This window comes from Orbicella faveolata, unplaced genomic scaffold (genome assembly GCF_042242905.1).
Source record: "Orbicella faveolata isolate gen_17 unplaced genomic scaffold, um_ofav_v1 contig_34, whole genome shotgun sequence".
NCBI lineage: Eukaryota > Metazoa > Cnidaria > Anthozoa > Scleractinia > Merulinidae > Orbicella > Orbicella faveolata.
Genome location: NW_028301563.1, coordinates 23,347,501 through 23,370,926, shown reverse-complemented (window position 1 = coordinate 23,370,926; position 23,426 = coordinate 23,347,501). Strand labels below are relative to the sequence as shown.

Below are 23,426 nucleotides of genomic sequence, written 5' to 3'. Positions count from 1 at the left end.
ATAACACATGATCCGCATTTAATTTTCATTGCGTATTGTACAACCTATTACGAACGAAATTCTTTTCTACTTAAAATACCACGAAAATCTTCTAATATCCCTACGTATTTTACATATTACCTTAGAGACTACACCGGGAAAACGTGTATTTACTTTGAGTTGTCAGAACACAGGGCAGAGGATATTCTCGTACATGTGTTCAAAACAATATCCACTTCGTGGTATAATATCTTAACAGTGGCTATTCTTTCGATACCTATAGGGAATCGAATCTTCTTTTTGAACATAGAATGCCGTATTTAACATTTCACCGGTTATTACCCAGTCACTAATATTGAGCAAAACACGTACTATATACACTATATCTCATATATCAGTCAATTTTCCTAAGAACCATTATCCGTCAATGACAAGGTGAAAGTATTGCGCCCAATACTACGGCTCTCTTTGAAACACAATATCTTAATCCCCAAGATTTGGAAATCAGCGAACAAGTAACAGATGGTCTTCCCGTGTGATATAGAGATTATGCTCATCGAGATAGAGAAAGCGATGTTAAATGTTATGGGACGTTTTCGAGCATTCATGCGTGATAAAGGAATGAATTGTCGTAGATTTATTTTGTTTATACTACGGCTAAACGTTTTTCCTTCAAACGGTTAAAACTTATTTATTACACTGCCGATGTCTTTGTTGTTTCCGAAGTGTTTCATTGCCGCGAAGCTAGTGATTATGGCGTTCTTTAATTTCCCACTGAAATGTAACCTTCGGGTAACAAACAATTTAGCAGGTTAAAAGATTTATAAGGTGAAATGTAATTTTTTTGCTTTCCGATTTATCTTGACATCAATTTGAAATTTATACGCTTTGACGAAAAAGAACATCAGCATAATATGCAAATATATATCAAACAGCCAAATTAATGATTAAAAATGGCATTTTAGTGATAAATATATTTTTAGTGTACGTCCCTGCAAACAACTATGTAAGAATGATTGTTTGGTCACAACGCCCCTGCAGGTACAGGTGACAAAAAAAGCTTGCGTCAAGCTTACTATTTAAATATTGTTTTTTAGTTGAATCTGCTTCGGTGAGTCAACATTACTTTCTTTTTCTTAGACGAAATCAAAGGTTTTCCAGCGTTTGTAAATTCATTTAAATTTGAGGATGCTCAACATATTATTTTTTGAATGCAAGAGGAAAATTTAAAACAGTGTAAAAGAGCTTCCCTTCTATTATACGTGATCCGTTCTATGCGCACCTACGTAGCACTTATGCTAATATAAATATTCAGAATACTTTAAGGAGACAGCCAGGTGTCAAGATCTCAGAAACCCCATTTCAATAAAGGCCCATTTCAATAAAGGCATTGAATAGTCCGCTTGAATGTTCTTACCTGCGCTCAGGCCTGAAGCCCGGCATCACGTGCAGTAAGTATTCCAGTAATGTTGGGTTGTAAAGTTAATAAGTACATTGGCGTCCCCTTAGATAATGATTTTAGATTTGTTTTAGATTTTTTATTCCGCTGTATATTATCATCAGTATTCATAGAAATGGAATTGTTTTGAAAAGGAATGGTTGATGGTCCCGGGAGGGAATGCAGTGATTATACGCTTACTAAGAAAAATCGTTTTAACTCACTTTAGCAACAACGGAAAATAAGAGGAAATGACCTGAAGAACACACGCATCAAGATTTACCAGTATAGGATATATATGAAGAAAATCCGACCACATATTCAGCATATATAAATGTATATATTTTTTATTTGATCATGTCACTTCCCATTAAAATTCATACCGTTTTATTTGATGGCATACAATCAACCACAAAATGGAAGTATATTTAGAAAGGTGGATTTATTTTAGGGAGGTACAATCTTTCAAAATATAAAAATTCATTCAAATGCGCGGTAACCTCAGTTGTGTGCAATTAATTATGTCTAAACAGCAGGAGCAGATGATTGTCATTTTGTTAAGATTATTCATTTCATATGATATGTGAATTACATGTCTTAGACGGGAAAGAGGCAACATTAACATCCTGCATTTCAAACTGTACTTTACTCACTTTGCGAAAAAAAGCCGTAAAGTTCTGCTTTTGGGTGAAGCGTTTAAAAGCATAACTAGACGCACAGTAACAAAAAAGAAAGAAAGAAAGCATCAGTGGGAGTAACACTGAAGTAAATCGCATAGACTGGTATCAGTTGAACATTTTTTGTTTTGCTTTGGTATCTCAACAAAAGTGTTCCACCCCGGTACGTATGGCGATAGAAGCAAAGTTACCAATAAGGATTACTCAGCATGTTTGGATGTATTTGCAAATACTATATATGGAAATATAAATTAAAAACTGTTCAAAGCCATTTTCGTTAGACAAAACTTGTTCGATATATAAATGTTATCAATTTCCCGTTTTAAAAGAAGACGCTAAAAGACATACAGGTGACAAACTTACACAGGTAAGAAATATCACTCTCTTTTTTTTTTCTAGATGAGGGTGATTTCATTTCATTAATCTGCAAACAAGTAGATTTAGGAGCGATGACATTTAACCGGTTTTGTGTACGAATTTACTCAGATATATCCTCTATTTTGGTTACAAATTTAATATACGCTTTTGAAAAGTTCGCGTCAATATTTAATGGCTGGTGGTTGTTGTAAAAAAAGAATTCATGGTAGTCCATCTGTACTCAGCGAACACTGTAAAGGAACCGTCCATCTTGTTTACTTCCTAAGTTTTAAAAGCAACTAATAAAGTCAGGAAATGTGATAATAAGTTTTTGGCCTGGGAAAGCGCATCTCTGAAAACCTGGAGAAACTCTCTGGCTGCAGGGAGGCCGGGATTTGTTAGAGGGATGTTATCTTCAAAACATTGACAGCACACAGAGCTTATTCCGATGAACATAACCCAATTAATACAGGATAGTCGTATCCGCTGTCCCACCACCGGGGGCTTAACCGTAGAACAATTTACAAAACAATCTGTATTTATGCTAGACTGTAAACAAATGATCTAAAATTTCGTTTAGTAATCCTAAACCGCTTTTGGTTGCCAATGAGCTCATTGTTGTTCAAGTCTATTTCATCATAGGCAAGCCAGTTATTGTGATCCCCGATATTAACTGCTTACAACTTCAGGTGGTTCTCGCTACAAGGCGTTGCACAATCATACAGATAGAGAGGTGGTTACCATAGTTATTGGACTTTTACTTAATTGCTAACTGCTGACCTTTCTATGGTTACGAAAATCGGCAAACTCTTCCTTCACAGAGAGATGTGTTTCGCGCGCTCGGTAACAAAGGAAGTAGTATATTTGGCCGCCTGGGTCAAACGGACGACGACAAGATTACTCATTACGAAATAACAAAAATGATAACTACTTAAAAGTGACATTAGAGGCTTAGACGATTAAATAATTACCTTGTCTTTATACTTGTTTGGGACGCCGGTGCTTTATCAAATGAGCATGTAGGCTACTTTTAGAAAGAAAACTTTGGAAAATTGGCGATGAGAAAACTCATGACGTGTACCTCTGCCAAGGAGCACTTTACTAGTTCCCTTTACTAAACCTGGTGATCGAATTGAAGAGTCTCAACTAACTACTTAATAACCGAGAGCGAGGTCGTTACGGGAAAGTCTCAAACTGAGGCCTTGCCGTATTGACCGAGGAATAGCGAGGTCAATACGGTAGGCCGAGGTTTGAGATTTTCCCGTAACGACCGAACAGTCGACGTTATCAAGTTGTTTATTTTATGGCTCATGAATTAAAGAAAAGAAAAATATATATTCGAGCGGAAGTCGTCAATTTACATCCGGCGATGCGCGCGTTGACCGATTCATCCACCGTCTCAAACCCAGGGCAAAACTACAAAGTCAGTGAACTTTACGTATTCCGTTAAAAACACACATTTCTTTACGGCAAAAATGATTGTCACAGCCTCAAAAAGATATTTTAGTATCATGGAGCCACAACTCGATGGGGAAGTTTTTCCGACTTTTGTGGTGAAACATCAACGCATATAGAAAAGACAGAAAGTACTCCAAAATAGTCCAAACCAGCGGTCTTTCGGTGAAAGAAAATACTAATGCTTCAGAATGTACTGCTCAGAATATCTCGATCTTCGCCATTCGCTTTCGACAACATATCTTCGTCTCCTTCATTCTGGGATTTATGGATGAACTTTTCAAGCCTTGTGAAAGTCTAAAACTTCCTGCAGTTATCAGAAATACTGCTACCGACAGAAACCGCCCGATTGTTTACATCTGATGATCCTGGAAGCTGATTTACACTTGCTTGTGTTAAAGCAATGGAATCTATTTGATGAGAACTGTGGCGGAGTGCAATATTTCAGTAATTGTTTGACTAAGATGATGAAACTTATAAGTTTCTTAGTGGTGTCTGCTCAGGATGCATGACAGATCTGCCGATGGTGTTTTCCACTTAGCGATTTTAGCTTTACCTAAGACTCGGTATAGCTGCGAACGGCGACAAACCATGGACAAATTGCCTTTAACCAGAACGTTTAATTCACGATAGGCCATGAGAACAACTCACAGTGATGCCACGATATTACAACGGTATAATTCTCAGAAAAACACTGACAATTTGAACTAAATCTGACCTAAAAACCGAGGAAAACTTGACATAACTGAGGTTTTAACTCGGTGGCCTCGTGGTCACCGTTCGAGGAGGCCACCTCCACGCATGCGCAAACCTAAATGTGTCATCACAGGGAACCCAGCAGTAACACTCGGTAAACTTTGATTGTTTTTCACTAATGCCCACCAAGGTTCCAGCTGGTAAGTCAAAAACGACTTCGATATAAATTGTGTTGAAGAAAAATCTCTAAACTTTTAGCTACTCGGATTAAATTTACTTTCCCTTACTGTTTTTAATCGGCTTTCATCGTTTCAATGCGCTTGCATTTTCAGAGCCGGGATCTTCCTAATTTGCATAATCCGTAATCGGCCCGTGGGCAGTACGGCTGCATAATGACCGCTCGGGTATCGCTCTTAGCCAATCAGAACGTGCGTTATATCGGCCACAAGCCAAAGCCATATAATAATAGTTAATACAGCAAATGCCAGACTATATAGAGGATTATCTGTTCTGCAGATTAAATTTTTTTCTTTTCTTTCCAATTAAACAGCTAGTTTTAGCGTACTGGACGATCAAAACTATTTCAACTAATAATAAGTAAAATAACTTAGAAGTTTGAAAATTTACTATATATGAGGGAGATACTCCCAAATCTCCAAGAACAAAAATATTTCTCTATTTTAGAAATGTAGTTTCTGTCTTCGAAGTTTACGTCACAACAATTCGTCGAATTAAGCTGTCATGAGTTGTAGTTGTTAGCCAATATACTAACTCTAAACCACTCCAAAGTCATTAACCCAAACTATTCATGGATTTAAAAACAGTGCTATTAGTTATATCCATTTAATTAAATCCAAAAGTGGATTTAAAAAAATTAGATATTCTCACGCCAGCTCTATTGCTGCGGTGCAATCATCTAAGCTTTTTGACACTACACCGCTTCCATTTCTCACTTGACGCCCACGTAATCATATTTTGACCGGAAGCTTACATAATATAAATAAATACTCGAAGGCTCGAATCGGCTGTGGCCATTTCTGGCCATTTTTCGGAAAGTAGCTACAGAATATAAAAGCATTATCGATCCGTACGGTTTCACAGGGATTCGCAAAACAAACAAACAAACAAACAAGTAAACAAAGGTATTGAACTACTATAAAGGAGTTACGCGCAAAAGTGTATCTTTTAGTTATTTATTTCAAAGAACATGTCATACTTGTGGAGTTATCACCAAGCGGAATGATATATCGTAGAGCAAACTTTGCAGGAACAGTGTTTTCCACACTGTCAACAGACGGTGCCAGAATATAAACTTGTGTACTTTGCTAGACACTTTTTTAATTTATTTATTATTTTTTTTTTTGCGGTCTTCTTAGCTTTATCTTTAGAGTCACGTTCACCTGTTGTGCCTTCCGATTTGAAATTTTAGTCTATCTCATACCACGTCGCAGAAATTGGATGGTGTGTGGGCATTATTTTTTTAAGTTATAATATATATATATATATATATATATATATATATATATATATATATATATATAGTTTCCGTTTTTTCCCAAAGAAAGAAAAAAAAGCACAGAGTCCTATTGATCTAGAAGAAGAAAAAGAAGGATCAACGGAAAGCCCACAATTGCTAAATCTACACTAGCGCAATTGAATTATTTTGCGTGCGTTTGATGAATGTCGTTACGTGGGAATTACGTGCACAGTAAGAATGCACTCTAAAAATTCACGCGAACGTCTTAAGTGCATTCAAACGCCTTGACATCCATTATATCAGACTAAGACAAATTCTCGACTACTGGCGTCAGCAGAAAGCATTTGTTTAATTTGAACAGGAACTAATTTAGATTTTGTTTGAAGAAAGGCTTTAACACTATTCAAGCTTCTGACAGTAAATGTCAGTTTATGTAAGATGTTGCTTTCCAAAAATTATAATTAATTCGCAATGGTTTTATTGCTAAAATGCGTGTTATTTTGTAATACTGTTTCAGGTACCTAGGCGCTGAAGTTTGAGAACATCGCCTGCCCGGGTCCATTCGGTGTAAAGAGCAGTAAACAGTGCTGGAAGATAGAAAGATGTCGGCGTTAGCTTTAGAGGGAAGACAAACTGGAATTATTGTGGCAGAGGCTACGATCCTTATTTTGTTGAATGTGGTGTCATTAGTGGGAAACTTGCTAATATGTTGGGCAGTTTATCGCAACTCAAGCCTTAGAACGACTACTAATCTTTACATCGTCGCTCTGGCAGTCAGTGATCTCAGTTCAGCCATATTTGTGATGCCATTTTCCTCAGGTGTGTTAATTACCGGGGACTGGATGTATGGCAACTTTTATTGCAATATACAAGGCTTCTTCGTCGTGTTAAACATATATGTTTCTCCGTGTCTGATGGCGCTTACGGCTTTTAACCGATACATCAGAATCGTTAAGACAAACATTTATCAAAAACTTTTCTCCATGCGGAAATGCAAAATCTGGATCATTGCCGTATGGGTTATTGTAATGGCGTACATTGTGTCTCAAGTATTGGTCGGCAACCAGGCAATCAGATTTGTTCCTCCTTATGCAGTTTGCTCTACAACGCACCTGAAAAGCACACAGAAAGTCGTTCATTACAGCATTGTTATCTCTGCATTTGTGGTGGCCCCAATTGCAATAACCTCAGCTTGCTACTACAAGATATTTCGAACCATAAAACTCCACAACAAGAATGTGATACCATCGTTACAACGCAGAAACAGCACTTCAGCACCGAGCATCTCAAGCCGCGAGCTCAGAATCAGTATTTCGCTTTTCGTTGTGGTAATAGTCTTCGCGTTTTGCTGGATTCCGCTGTGGATACTGGCCTTATTGTTCCGCTTTCAACTCGTGACAAGTCTACCCAGGAATGTCACCTTACTTATAAGTTTCTTGGTGTTTTTCTCCTCTACGATCAACCCTTTCATATACGCTGGTATGAACAGGTCATTCCGAAGTGAATTGGGTCGTATTTGTTTTTCGTGTAAACAACAACCCAATCCATTGCAGCCCAGACAATGCAGAAGAACTGAGGATGAGGAACCAAAGATTTCGTCTTTAAATCATGTGGAATTGCAAAGTTTAAACATGGTTAAATGAAAGGACGAATTTGATTTGTTGAAATTGAACTAGCTATAGACAACAAGAAATTGAAAGGATAAGCTAACTTCCCTTTTTCTAATTATTTACTATAGTACATGCGAAGAAAAAATAAAGTAGATTATGGTCTCTTGCACAGACTTAGAACATTCGCGCAAAGTAACAAAATATTTCAACGTTAAGCGTGTATCAGGCTACTAGAAGATTAGTCTGGAATGTAAACTATATATGTGTAAATCAATAGATGGATTTGTGGAGTCAGACTAATTCAAATACATTAATATCTATTTACGACTCCGAGTTTCATGCTTCTCGCAAACCAATCATCGTGCAACTGCCAAAAATAACAGTTACAATCTTAGATATACACATTTAAAAATAGGGAACAGTGCCTTCCAGAGTAACATGTCGAGATGTAATTAGATGATGGAAGTGCTAAACGTTCTTGTAAATAAAATGCAATTAAGCAATCAATCAAGCAATCAATCCATACTGACTTAATGTGAATATACGCTTAGCTATGGTGGTGCACTACAATGGTTCACCAGCTATTTTACAGGTATATCACTAGAAAAGAAATATTAAAATCACGGTATAAAACAATCACGGTATTTAAAAGAAATTTCTTATAGTACCTACAGGTCTATGTCAGTTCGTTTCTATGATTAAGTGTTGACATTTCAGGTTTACAAATGATGAAAAACTTTTCCCATAAACACAGATTACATTTTTTGTTGATATTTGAATACGATCTCGCTCTTCCATTGAGAACTTTTATAGCAGAAGAAGTCTTCATTTTTTCCGCTGGTAATTATATTTAAATCAATATATGCCGGAAAGCATCATGGTCTGTATAAAAGCAGCAATTTGGAATACTATTCCTGTAGATATTATATCTATTAACACTCGCTGGAAAATACTTTCAAGCTAGTATACATCTGAGCAGCAATCCAAATTTACGTTGCCGGTGCCTACGGTTTAGTAAATATCGTTGAAGTGTCTCCAGAATCCAGAAAACCATTTTTTCCCTGGTATGGGCTAGACAAGAAGCACGTCACTTCATTAAACAGCTGTCATTCTGATCACCAGACACTGCTTTAAATAGGCCGCCCGGTCGGTACCTGTAACTCCATTGGCTGTCAAAACAATAAATGGCAGGGTCTCTCCATCGTCCTAGGGGAAGAGAAAAAAGAAAGACCCTGGGCTGAATATTCACTACAACTAGACGCTCGCTGCGTGTACCCAGGCAGTCGTTATACTGAGAAGCACTAGCTATATTGCAATTGAGCTAAATGTTCTGCATTTGAAGTCGTTCGAAATTCAATCGAATCGATGTGCTCAAGCTATTCTGCCTTTGATTGCATTCCTTGGAATCGATTGATAGCTAGCGCTTATTACTAGTTTGCAGGTCTCTGGGGCGTGAAATGAGTCAAGGTCTTTATATCAACCTATAAACGTTTCAGTCTATTTTCCTTAGCCTTTGTCGTCGTCGTTGTTGTTGTTGTTTTTGCGTTTTCCAAGCAAGCGAGACATTTTGAATTTTGAGTTATTTCGGCGCGTGACATTGAGCTACGAACGCGTTTGTCGAAAAACATATACTTATCTCGTGATTTTTAGCCCATTCAGAAGTTAAAGTATTAGGAAAAGTGCTTATGTAAATGCTTGTTTGCTCAATACAGATAATCAGTCGCCTAGATAGCCAAAGTAAGTTCTAGATGTTTGCAGTATTTTCCGGCCGCAATGTTGGCGTACCGCAGAGGTACACCAACATGGCGGCTCCGTACCGGGCTCTGTAAATTTGTGCAAAATATTTCGACGAATATCTGAGGTTTGGGAAAACGCACAGACTTAAGAATTAGATAAGTGTCATCTTTATTAAACTCCTATAACATGACAGTTTCTTGACTTCATTCACTAAATGGTTTTCGAATAATTTTTTATTGCATCAGGATTGCGTGACAGTGCAAGCCAAGAATTGTTTTGCTGGGGTCAACATATATTAGTTTCTTTCAATTCGCTACATGGGTTTCATTCTTGGAAAGACACATAACTCTGTTACAAGAGAATACCGAGAGAATGTCGTTTAGTTCGAGATTTTAACTTCATTATGCTTTAAGAAGTTTCTCAGAACGTTTTACTTAGGTGTACTCGAACAGATACATTCGTAAACAAATTCTCTAACCTGCTCTTGTTGCTCAGACGTTCTTGAGTTCGTGCTGGGATTCTACTTGGTTCACGATCACGTCTAAAAATACGATGACGCTTCTGAAGTTGCTTTTTATCAAGTTGAAGAGTTGATAGCCCCGGTTGATGGCTCCTTTGGTATAACATGATTCTTGATAAATTCACTCAAAATGTTCGCTTGTAAATTGATCTCTCATAAGGCTTGCAGACCGACCCGTTCCGAAAACGCTTAACGTCCTCTAGTGTTAGTACGCGAACAGTATGATTTCATCGCCCTGGAAATCATGGAAGCCGTGCTAACTTTTCACGACGACAACTTTTTTAAATTCCATGTGCTGTACGCATGCACAGGTGACGCATGCGCCTTAAAGACCAAACGGCGATTTGACTGAACCAGGGAAGAAAAAAGAAACTAGACGCGCTAAGAGCGTTTCCTTGGGCTTCGTACCACAGTATCAAATCGTACTTTACGAAAACGCGTACTGGACACAATAAAAGCAAACTAAAGAATCAGGATATTATAGCACAAGAGTTCCGCTTAGATATTTACTTTTCAAGTTGCTTCGTTTAGCATCCTCCTCATCCTATCGCAAGTTGTGAGTTTAAACCATTTTTGTTCAAGAATGAAGCACAACTGTCTACGCATTGATGGAGAAGTTGTTTGCAAAGAATTTTCGAGGTCTTTTTACAACTTACGGCGATTACTTTGTACATGCTAGCAGAAATTGTACGAAGTTTGTTTACTGGTCGTGGCGATCCGAGTAAATTGTGTAGCTGAACATCTTTGCCGTGTTGCGATCTTAAATCCTTTTGAAAAGTCATATCTTCTTTGGAGAGCGAATAATCCCTTTCGAGAGAGCCAAAACTAATCATGGTAAACTCCTCCGCGAAAACAACAGTCTTGTGACTAGGCTCAAATTGCATTGCACACAATTTGCATAAACTTTCAAGTTGTGTATTTTGCGGATAACTTGCAAGAATTTGCGACCCTTAACGCAGTTTATGAAGAAATATTCAAGCTACACATTTTTATTGAATCAAGGCAAGAGTATTTTTTTAAAAAGGACTCTCATTTACAAGGGAAGATGCGGCATTCTGTTTTGCTATTTATTTTGGTTTCATGCTCGTCTAGTTCATGTCACGCAACACGATTTTCTTTTGCAGTTAGACGCAGTTTTCTACTAGAATTGGCGATTGCTAATTAAGACTACTAAATATATTTCAACTACTAGTGAAATAACTGGCTATACTATCGTCAATGCAGATTTTCCTTAGGACTTGGCAGAACATTGGTTCGTCAGTAATCCCGCACAATTCCCCGCACAATCGAATTCACACGTTATTTTCTTTTTCCTGCACCCTACTTGAAAGCCAACTAACTTGGAAAACTCCGAACTGGACTTGATAGTGATAGTGAAAAAGAAATATATATTTTCGAAGTAGAGACACCGCCATACCACGCGATTTGTCCACCAATGCGATATTTTAAGCCGATGGAAGCAGTTAGTTTTGTTTAGTTCAACAAAGAAGTGATTTATTGACACAGTGAGTATGAAAGTTATCAGGGTAAACGCTTGTAATTTACAAGGTAAACATGTTCAGCAAAAATAAGTTCTCGAAAGTAAATTTTTTTTCGTGACACGGAAAGAAAAGGAAATTAAAATCTCATGCAGGTAGAAATAATTGGCGACTTTAAAAATGTTCCTAAGTGTTACTGAAACGATGTATTCTAGAGAAACAAAGATATCTCTTTCCGTACTTGATTTAAATGTGATTAAGATCACAAATACGGCGACATAATTTTGGTTAATCAGAACACTTGTAAGGAATAACAATCCCGCCCCTTTTCTGTGGCTGTTTACGAGAAAAGAACACGCATTTGGTGCGTTTGGACGATACTGCAGATACGATATATTGTGGAAGGTAACTAGTTCATCATATTGTAATTTAATTAACGTTGGTATGTTGCAAAATAAGCACACTATGGAGCGAGGTCAATTTATTGAGTTCATATTTTCCCGTGAGTAGTGAAATGATGTGAAGTTTATATGAAATAATCCATATATGAACTGCGGTTGTAGATGAAAGTGAAGAATGATCATTGCAATAAATTGACCTCGCTCCCAATGTGTGGCTTCATAGCTCAGTTGGTAGAGCATCACACCGGTATCGCGGAGGTCACGGGTTCGAATCCCGTTGAAGCCCTGATTTTTTTCAGGCTTCTTCTTTCCAATTTAAAGTTATATATAGAAAAATTTAAAAAAAATTAATACTAATAAACTACTAATAAACAGTCCATGCTAAATACTAATTAATAAAAATTGAAGTAGTAAATCCTAATTTAAATATTAAACTGATCCTGTTTTCCATGAATGTCGTGTCTAACTTTGCTTTTAAATTGATTAAAGGATTTTATCATCCTGAGATTGCAGGGTAGGCTGTTCCAGAGAGTTGCACCACTGTAACTAAAGCTATTTTTCATATAGTTAGTCCGTGGATGAGGTACAACCAGTTTGTTTTCGGAATCCCTTAAAGAATAGCGCATTCCACTACGTTTTAGAAATTTAGACGATAGGTATTCAGGAACCAAGCCATTTAAAGATTTATATACCATTAAGGCTTTCTGAATTTGACGCCGGGTACACAAATCTTTCCAACCCAGTTGTCGTACTAGACCTTTGGCATCAGTATCATAACTAGAGGAAGTTAACACGCGAGCGGCGCGGTTCTGAAGCTTTTGTAGCCTGTCCGACAAAGTTTTACCGCAATTACCCCAGACAAGATTGCAGTAGTCAAAATGAGGTTGAATTAGAGCACTGTAAATATAAAGCAATGTAGCTGGTGGAACAAAAGGCCTAGCTCGATTTATGGCACCAATCCCAGATGTAATCTTTTTAGACAATTTATCAGTATGGGTTTGCCAAGCTAGGTTTTCGTCGATCAACACACCGAGCGATTTGACTGAGGATACTTTGAATTTCTGAAAAAAATTGGCGGGGCTGTGCGGCCCGCTTCCTAAAGCGCTTACCCTTTTTAAGACCAAAGTCTGCGATTTTATTTATGGTCTGTGTAGTGTTGTGACATCTGTCAATCATACGACCACGCGGTCAGAAAGGAGTTCATACTTCCCTTGTAGTCGGTGCGAGCATGTAGTCAATAAATCAGAGTTGAGTTTAACTTGCGGTGGTTTCACTTAAACGGTACAACACCACAGTCTGACCCTTAAATTAATACCCTGTTTCAGACCTGCCGTAGTTCTCTAGTTCAGAATGATGTTAGAGGTATTGTGAATGGTTTTAGTTGCTGGTCTTATCGCTAATGAGGAAAAAAAGTAGCTTCTTCTGAAAAACATACCTAATTCAAGGCTAGAGTGGAAAAACCATACCCAGTTTGAGACCAAAATGACCAAAATCGATACTCTACTTCTGACTAAAATGTCTTTAAAAACATGTCCCTCTGACGCTGGACATACCTATATAGCCGATATAAGGGAGCACCCCCCTCCCCTAGGGCAGAGTGAACGTGAAGTATCACAAGTAAATACATTTCAAAGTACGTTGACTGTAATAACTGATACATGTGTAGACAACTTAAATTAATTAGCCCTTGCCCTTTTACAATAGGTTCAGTACTAAACCTCACGTGGACGAAAACCCCAGGCTCTGGCAACTAAGCAGATCAGTGCGGTGCAAAGCGGTGCATTAGCATATATCCCCCTCACCCCAGGACTTCTCATGCACAAGATATCAAAACCCCAGCCTTCTTCAGACTTTGAATATCTTTCCGGAAACGAATCGAAACACTATTTCTTTCTGGGAAATAGCTTCTTCTTTGCTAGTGTTTTCGTAGATTGAACTCATACCGCAATCGGCTCAGTTAATTGTCATATCACGAGAACGTTTCGAGCGTGAACTTTGCTTACCTGGCTGGCTTTCAAGCAATATAATTCGTGGACCGACCCTTTCTGAAAACGATCGACATCTTTGTATGTGAGATGAACGTATAAGGTGTGATTCTTGCCAAAACGTTCTTCGCAAAACACCGCATTCTGTCACGAAGAGCGAGCAATGTCGCGTTTCTCGTTCCCAGTTTCCATGGTCTACGCATGGAACGCCTGGGACTATGACCCCCCTTTTGGTGACCAAAACGCTTGCATTTTAGGACTCGGGCTTTCCTACGGAAGCCCGAGTAAAAAAAAACGGAGCCGAAATTTAAACCCAGGCCTCACTGCCTGGGTAACAAGCGATTGAATCAAGATGGAAGCTCCGGCGGGTACTGAAAAAGCAAGACGAAGGGCTTTTCAGAAAGTCTATACTGACATAGGAGTTGCTCTGTAGTCTAGTTCGACGACAAAACGTATAAAAGGACTTTTCGCCACATTTCCCCTATCGCGAGAGTAACATTGCGACAGCAACGTCGACGGAAGAACTGGGTACCGTGGCTAAAAATAACAAGAGGATTAGTAAAAAGGCGAAAAGAAAGTGCAATTTGTAGTCTTTGAACAATTTCAACTGCTCATTTATTCAAAATTGTTTAAGAATAATTATTCGATTACTTAATCTTTCTATGGGTTTAACAACGCCAATTTAAAAAAAAAAATAGAAACAAAAAATCCAGGGATATTGAGAAGAAAACGAGAAAACCTAATAAATCGTGAGTCGTGAGCCTTAGAATCAAGACAGTCTCTCTAGGCTAGAGCTGAAAATTAACGGACTTATTAGATGGCTATATATTAGCAAACACTTTTTCGTAAATTGCTATGTTAATTTTCAGTTCTAGCCTAATTACAAATTCTCTTAAATTCACTTACACGATATTTCAATTGCTTTAGGAAACCTCTTTCGATCAAAAGAATTATAGTGAGTGCAAAATTAAGAAAAAGTCGAGTTCTCGAGATCGCGAAAATGAAAATCAACAAAACAAAAGAACGAAAACTTCAATGCACATTTGGGTATTATCTGAAGCAATTTCATGACAACAGTGCTTTTCGTTTTAAGGAGAGCTGTTCGCCATTTTCGGGTCTAACTGCATTCTCTACGTATCCTTTATGAAGACATTCGCGTACCGGGCGAAAAAAATCCGCGGAATAACTAGTTACCATGTCTAAAGATAACAAGTTGGCAAGTAGCCGGGGTGCAAGGCCTACATCAGTCCGGGATCGTGACAGATTTGATAACCATGTGACGTCACAACATGGCGGCCATTTCAAAAACCGGGAATTTTCGTATTCACTTCGCTTTGCTCGTTATTTGTTCGATTATACTCGGGTAATTTACCCATAACTCTATTCGATAATTACCAGAAAAGATGGAGCCTCACGTGTTTTGAAGATGGCGGTTGAAGACCAGCGTAAACGATGTAAAATGCTACTCGTAAAGTGAAACAGCGCTTGCAATGTTGCATCCAAACCAGGTATGTTTTTCATTTTGTCATTAGATTTAAGTTACCTGGAGATTTTTGCGAAAATCACAAAAAATATGTCGTTAATCTTCACGTCATATTCTTGGGATTTAACGTGTTTTTAGTGTTGTGCACAATCTGTGAAAAAAGTGCACGGGGGTATTTTGATTTGCGATGTGTTGTTCGTAACGGCGGCCATATTTACAGCTGTAATCGATATGTTCCTAGGTATTGAGATGGCGGATGCTGGTACCCATAGAATCAAAATAGCAAATTTATGTCGATTTTGTGGATATAGCTTGGTCATTACATAGGGTAGGTTTATTGTTGTCGAGTTTTGCAGCATAAAATTTTCGTTCCTTTTAGGCCTGACAGACACGCACCATTCAACTTTAAGAATTACTGGTGGCAAAATCAAGGGGTACGTAAAAGTAACTTACATAAATCATCTAAGCCCCTTCAGAAAAAAATTATCGCTCTTAGTGAGTCGCTCGATTCATGGTACGGCAGTCCAGGTGGTCGGGAAACCACTTGCGAATCTAACATTAGTTGTTTATTTTCTTTTGAAGGGTTACCATGAGGTCAAAATCAAGGGGCCAGAGGGAACTCCTTTTCATGTCCTTCCTGAAAATTGGAAACAGACTCGTTCGCACTTCGTTGTTGTTTGCCGGAAATTAGAGAAATACCCGAGACACTTCTAGAAGTGCCACAGTCTGGTATCCAAGAGCGCTAAGAAAAATTACACTTTGAGAGAAGTTGCTGGAAGACAGATAGGCCGGGTGCAATACTTCATAAACAGGGAACTAAAACACCTTTCGGACTGCGGGAAAATCGACAACCACGTTAAAGGGTAAGTTGCCTATATTTTAGAGTCAATTTCAACAACTCGCGGTCCTGAAATATTTTCCGGAAATGCCGGCCAAACTAGGTCAGTTTTCTGGCACACCAGTCGTTATAAAATGAAGCTTATTGTTGGATTTAGCGAGTGAACTATGGTACGAAAACATATTACTTGAATTATAGTTTGTTTTATATGAATCGGTCATTGAAAGCGTTTTTCCATATCACCGAATGCACAACAATAGACTACTGATCTACAACTAAAACAATTTTTTTCCGGAAATGCCAAGACTTCCAAGTTTACTGTCACATCTCACGACATAAAGTGTTGCATGTACCCATTCCACTGAACGGAGGTGTATCACGAATTAAAATAAATATACCTGCTATATTTTTGTTGTTGTGCCAGAACCATATCAGGCGAGCCCACAACGACAAAGAGAACTCCAGTGCATCAAAGATGGAAACGAAATGTACAATACGGCAGAGGGGATTGAATTAGCAATCGCAGAAATGGAATTAGGCGTGGGATGGGATATGGCCATCGAGGTAAGCTATTCTATCTTCAGTATATCTGGACAGAGAGTCGACTGAGGGAGGGTCGCGAACTGTTTCGATACTGTTATTTCCATTTCATAGTAATGAATGATAGTAGGAGACGTTTCGGTCCTAACCACGCTTCGCTCATGCAAATTGAACGAAGTTCAGTTACAGCTCTCCGCTTGGAATATAGAAGCAACTTGTTCAGTGTCAATTTGTGAACTCAAGATGTATTTACTGTTAGTGTTTCGTTTATATTTTATACAGACTGTTGAACAGCCAGCTTCGCCAACTACCAAGAAAATGAAGCCTGAGTGAAAATAGAAGCTATCATAGTATCAATAAACAACGCTTTTGTGAACAGAATAACTGTTGTCTACCTTCGTGTGTTTTTACTCGGAACAAATATTATACGGTGTCTATCTGAAAATGAAACTTTTCGCTGTAGCCTTTGGACAAAGACAGTTTTCTTCCATACATCTCTGTTTCAATTCCATAATCCAGTAACCTATTGCGAAGCAAACATACAATTACAATTAAATGAAATTGCATTGTGATGTTGTGAAAAAAGTAACTCCTTTCATCGCAACGCCCCGTCGACCGCCATATTGAATTATACACTGTTGCTACCAAATAATGTCACGTGAACGAAAACTTCAGCAGCGATTGGTTAATGGTTTGTTTTGGTCGAGGTTATCAAATCTGATAACGATCCCGGACTGTACATGGGAAACTAACTCTCTTACTTCAATCTTCTCTTGCAACGTATGCAACGAGTTTAATTAAAATTAAAACCAATGATAAGCTTAAATGTCTCTCATCTGCATTTTTAACCACCCAAACGGCAGTAGGAGCTTCGTCCTCCACAGACCGAGGAACGCACTGTATGGGCAGAAAACTTACATCATAAGTCATAAATCAGCGTAATATTTTGCCATAAAGCATACAACGAACTAAACCGCAACCTATTTCTTTTGCAAATTTCCATGTATACGTTGAATATATACATGAATACATCGGACAGTGAAAGCAGAAACTGTTTATTGTGTTCTCTCTAGTGTTCTATAGTTCTTACGAACCGTGTGTTTATCGGGACAATGCGGTGAAAAACCTTCGGCGATTTTCGAGAGCTCTTCGGTAATCTGAGGAAGCTCTTCCGCATTCTTCGGACCTTTTCGGAAGGTTGGGGTGATATTTGAGGGTATTAAAATTTATTTCGAAATTTTTAATGCAACATGGGATAATAAATTTTCCAACTCCTAAAGTTTAAGAAATAGAAAACATGAACCGTGTCTCTATCGAGTTTAAGTATATACGTACTGGCGCTCTATCAGGAATGCCTTTCGCTGTTTGGCTACGCTACTCACTATCTATTCTGTTGTAGTTAGTGAGTAGCGTAGCAGTGTGCGCTTGTTAACAAACTGGCGACCCGATTCATTGCGTTTCTGAAGTGTCTGTGAAGAGGATTTAGATAAAGTTTTGGACAACTAGTAGATTTATACTATTTATACTCGATTTGTATTCGTGATAGCTGATCACCCATAGAAAACTCGAGCTCATAATCTAATTGTTTTACTATAAATCTAGTATAGACATTAACACTTTCATCTAGATCCTCTTTCAAGACACTTCGAAAACTCAAAGAAGCAGCACTCTGCGCACACGTCACTGCTACTGTTCTGTATTTCTATCGAGTTTTAGTATAAATCTACTAGCATTCTATCAAGAATGCCGTTCTCTGACGGATTGGCTACGCTACTCACTATCTATTCTGTGATAGATATTGAGTAGTGTAGCAGTGTGCGCTTGTTAACAAAAGAAGGCCACTTCCTGGCGTTTTCGAAGCGTCTATGGAGAGGATTTCGATTAAGTTTTGAACGACTAGTAGATTATTCGCTCTCGATTTCTATCGCGCGATAGAAATCTCGAGCTCATAATTTTTGTGGGGGCTTCAGCCTCCACTATGCTACCGTCGGCAGAATTTATTTGTCTACGTGTCGCGTATCGCGGGATCTTCTGACAGGAATTGAGTAGGCTTATGTGACGTGAGCGTTCGATACATACGGCGGCCATTGCTGTTTTTCCACATTTTTCCACAGCTTACCGCCGCGAGTTGAATTGGTTGCAGTTTTCAAGGTAAGTTATTTTCCATTTCTAAATTGCTTTGCCTCGTTTTTTAAACTCGTGGATACGCGAAGCGTACAAACGTGTTGTTGCGGGGACTCCAATATGCAAATGTGTCACTCACTCACTTAGGTGTGGACACTGTTCGTAATTAGTCGGCCCGAACGAGAGCGTCCGAGCCCGACGCCATGTTGGAATAGTAACCGAGCCCAACGTCATATGGAAATAGTAACCGTGCAGCCAGTGCGAGCCTCGCTATTGTGTTTGTGTGATTACCACTCAATGCGTGCATCGTCCCAGCCCGAGTGTCGATGATTTTGTAGCTTTTACAGGGGCATTAATATTAGGTCTTTCGCTAAATTGAAGTGGAGTTGACTTCGAGTGTTCGCATTAGTACTATGGCCAACTTGAAGGCTGAATTTCATGAGCATTTGACTCGTCCAGGCGTTAAAAATGACCAGGAGATGTGCATTTGTTTGCCGGAAAGTGACCTGAAAATGAGTAAATCTCATGCTAATGTGGTAAGCTTTGATAAGAATGTGTCTTATTCGTCGACCTTAATGAACTTCTATGAGCGAAACGAACAATTTTTAATGAACGAAACAGCTATTGAAAACAGGACAAAATCGGCACCATTAAGCTTAATATACAACATTGTAATTTCATTTTTATAATTTAGTAACATCTAAACCTGAGACCATCCGAAATATTGCTTTAAATATAGCCCTGCAGTAGTCTTTGACTTATTATCTTTTCAAGTTTGGCTGATTAGATCTCCTGTGAGATCCAGCATTCAATCAAGCTGGGCCTTCGTTCACTGTTTTTCAGTTTATAGCACTTGAGTTATTCATGTTGAGTTGTCCACGTTCAACCGACGTCGAGTTAAGTATGGATTAAAGTAGTTGTGTTCTATATGCTCGTCTTATTTATTTTAGTATACTGATCTGAACTCTGAGTGGGATGTGAAATGCACATAAACTTGATAAGAAATTCCCAAATACTAGTGATTTTGATAGGGTTAAATGCTTTTTACCCTTTCTTTTGTTTACACTTTTGCTTCCTGATTGAAAAGATAACAAAGGGAAAGAAAACCCCTGTGAGTTTGTTGGAACACATTTATGGGTCGACAGATTTTTTGGATCAACACTAAAAAGGGTAACCCGAAAACACTGACCCCCGGTCCGCGGACCCCCACTACGGACCGGGTCCGCGGACTACCCTACGGACCGGTCCACGGACTCCCCCTACGGACCCCTCTACGGACCACCCCCTAAAATATAATAAAAATAATAAATAAATATTTCAGTTACGGGTTGTTTAATAGATTACTCGTGACGGCGAAATTTCGAACGTTACATTGTGTAAATGTAACAGACCTGGATTCAGGCTCGGGTACAATTTATATCATCACACATTGGCATTTCTTTTGCTGTGGCCATAAATTATACGAAAGACGCGTACGGGGAAGTCTCGAAATTTGTGTTCTTTCCCCTGTGCCATTTTGTTCAGCCCATTCTCCCGTGGGTTCGTGAACTCGTTCCAGGCTTCGCAATTTGCCCAGCGGAATAACAGATACAAACAAGAATAAACGGCCTAAAAATATATCTTCCATAGCCAGATTGAGCCACGAATGGAAGGTAGGAACTTTCCTTCTTACCTGAAAACAGCTTTTAGGCAGTTTTTTTGGGGGGGAGGGAGGGGGGCGGGGAGTGGGGTGTTAAAAACCCAAGTCTGTTACATCGAAAAATCACCGCACGAGTCTGAATCTATTAGACAACCCACAAGTGAATCTTAATTTATTATTTTTACACTATTTTAGGGTGGTCCGTAGAGGGCGTCCGTAGGGGTAGTCCATGGACCGGTCCGTAGGGTAGTCCGCGGACCTGGTCCGTCGTGGGGCTCCGCGGATCGGGGGTTAGTGTTTTCGGGTTACCCCACTGAAAATGCTTACAAAAGAAACTTCTTATTTTGATGTATTTTATATGCAATATATATAGAGACAAGCGGTCCCACATTGGAAAAGAAATGCTCTCTCATAAGAAACCGTACCTACATTGTGTATAGCCCCGAGTGAAATGCAATGAAAAAGGTCTGTAAGCTTGTACGACTTGAATACATGCAAATTTTCCCAGATACAAGAACCCTTAACCTTTACCACTCCATGTTAAGCTGCAATTTTGCCACCCTGGCCATTCTGGACGTATGTGTTTGAAATATGTCTGCAACAAAAGCCAACAAAAAAGCCTACGCTTTGTGAGATAAGTGCGACCTTGGATACTATGAGCCCGGCTTGTTTTAACAGCCTTTAATAATACACCAATAATTGCAAGTTCACCAACATTTTTCATCTCTAGGTTACTTAATCCACGAGTTTGGCCATTGGTCTCCTTTGATGTTATATATTATCTTTCTTCCCACACTGCCCTCGAGAACTGTGCACTCTTTGTTATTTCACTTAAATCTTCGTGAGAAAATTTGTTCGGCGATACAAGATTTGCAAGCCATTAACTTATCCAGGCTCGGCTCGTGTTCAGTGTAGCTAGATTGCACGGGAGAAGTATTCGCTTTCGCAAGCACTCACCTTCTTTACCCAAACGAGTGTCATTTATTGCACTCTACTGTCATCACGTAAATCGTAAACATGTACTTGTACAGAGCAGGCATTTTGAGCAGCTATGAATGCAGTCAAACTGCTGAACTTCCATGTACTGCTGGGAGCTGTTTGTTAACTACATGACAATATTAACTGCGAGTATGGGGACATCAATTGAACGATACCGGTCTAGTAAGCAAAGGATGCTTTATCATACGTTCAACGGTGATGGATTCTTGCCATGTCTTAGCTAAATGTGTTTTACTTGACAACATTGAAACAAATTCTGGACATGTACAGAAATGATGGGCTACATTTTGCCTACATCCCATTGCTTGTTAGTGGAAGTGAATGATTTGGAGAACAATCCAGGCCCTGCAGTCTTTAATAACACTAATCCAACAACCATTGTGTCTGCTGGCCACAAGTTAAGGAACTGACAGAAGCACACTTAGGTGAACGTTGGTAAGCAGTATGTCGCAAATTATGTTCACTTGATTATTGTTAAAATTTACAATCAAATAGAAGACACTGTACTCAGAATATGCTTATTGGATCGAGCCAGTTCTACAAGATACTAATTCTGTACGAAAAATGTGTATTTGCCGTTAACTGTGACAATTAGGCTAACAAATATTCCAGGAATAGTTTCGGTTTTTGCCAGAATGTACATTCAATACAACGTAATGCAGTTTAATACATTGTTCATTATTTTTACTCTTGACATCAAACAATGCCCAGTATATGTCTCTTAAAAAAAATTCACTTGTAGAAGCATTTTCAAATAACTTTCTCAAACTCATCAAAGACTCATTAAGTTTAAACAATGTAAATCATAACTGTGATGATGTTTGGATATCTGACCGTATTTGGCATAGATGCTGTAATTTAAAGTCGCATTTTTCTCGTTAGTTTTAGTTTCAATTGAGAAGATAGGTGTACTTGTGTATACCGTGTACCAAACACCGAAGACCACATTCCATCACATTTCCAACACCTCAAAGTTTGTCAAAAATTCTCAGCTGTATGCTATATTTTAAACACTCTTCTCCACATTTGGAAATGTGGTTACACACAGTCTTTCATGCTTGATGTGTTACATCATTGTTACTACAATTGCTGTTTGTTACAGTTTTAAAGAAGATAGAGCAAAGCTTTGACATATTTGTACTTTAACTTCGAGAATTTGCATGGCATACCCGTTTCATTTGGGAGATACACTTTGGTCAGCATTAAAGAGCTTAAAAACCTATTATATTTGCAATTGTCTTTCCCACAAACATGGACTGGTCCTTTCAAAATAAAAGGTGTGCATGTCCTGCACGTGTCTTGATTTGAGGTTGTCAAGCTGATATGCAACAAGTTCGACACGACCAGGGATGTGATTACAATGAATGAATGTGTGTACAAGAAATTCTCCTATAAAAGCTGCATTGTGTTCTTCAAATAACATTTAACTAATTAACTTCCCACTGTTAATAGCATGATAAAAACTATGTTATTTTTTTTGTGTGTTTTAAAACAGATCCAGCCGATCAAAGTAGCATTGGATCTGACAAAACAATTATAACACCTACGATGAGAGACATCTGTACCAGGTCATGTGAGCGTAAGAACCTAGTCAACCAGAGTGAAGCACACTGAGCAATGTGGAACACCCCTTCAGACATAATTTGGATGTTTGTCATGTAGCATTTGACTCTTTATCAAGTTCCAGCTGATAAACCTGTACTGTGTACTTTTCACGTGAGTCGTTGGAAGTTCTATTGCACAACTCTTTATACAATTGTATGCTAACAGCCACTTGAAGATTAATATTGAATCCAGAAACAAACATGGATGAACTCTTCTATCCAGAACTTATTCTGCAAACTTCTAGTCAATCATCAACATATACTTTTAACATCACAAGGATCTACATGTTTTAAAGAAGCATGCAAACTATGTGAACAATGTGTAGTTTTAAATTGTTTTTAATGCATTTACAGTAACATTTTAGCACATTTTGCATCATCTCAAAGCT

General features: G+C 38.5%; 1 protein-coding gene and 2 long non-coding RNA genes across 5 annotated transcripts; 2 read left to right on the top strand and 1 right to left on the bottom strand.

The window, feature by feature from the left end:
• The first annotated feature begins 1,321 nt into the window (after window positions 1-1,321).
• LOC110044047 (melatonin receptor type 1A-like) lies at window positions 1,322-8,325 on the top strand. Its single transcript, XM_020749571.2, has 2 exons — window positions 1,322-1,430; window positions 6,597-8,325. The coding sequence occupies exon 2, from the start codon at window positions 6,682-6,684 to the stop codon at window positions 7,720-7,722; it is 1,041 nt and encodes a 346-aa protein (XP_020605230.2). The 5' UTR covers window positions 1,322-1,430; window positions 6,597-6,681; the 3' UTR covers window positions 7,723-8,325.
• On the bottom strand, window positions 7,787-10,245 carry LOC149105339 (uncharacterized). The gene is made up of 2 exons (XR_016201479.1): window positions 9,905-10,245; window positions 7,787-8,895 (listed from the first exon to the last, which is right to left on the bottom strand). It is a non-coding gene; the product is annotated as an uncharacterized LOC149105339 (long non-coding RNA).
• Window positions 10,246-15,978: 5,733 nt separating this feature from the next.
• Window positions 15,979-17,144, top strand: LOC149105338 (uncharacterized). 3 transcript variants are annotated; one of them, XR_016201685.1, is made up of 4 exons: window positions 15,979-16,143; window positions 16,202-16,234; window positions 16,556-16,695; window positions 16,954-17,144. It is a non-coding gene; the product is annotated as an uncharacterized LOC149105338 (long non-coding RNA). The 3 variants fall into 3 exon arrangements; XR_016201686.1 differs by lacking the exon at window positions 16,202-16,234 and having other exon boundaries at window positions 15,981-16,156; window positions 16,954-16,990; XR_016201687.1 differs by lacking the exons at window positions 15,979-16,143; window positions 16,202-16,234 and adding an exon at window positions 16,265-16,301 and having other exon boundaries at window positions 16,954-16,990.
• Window positions 17,145-23,426: the final 6,282 nt, after the last annotated feature.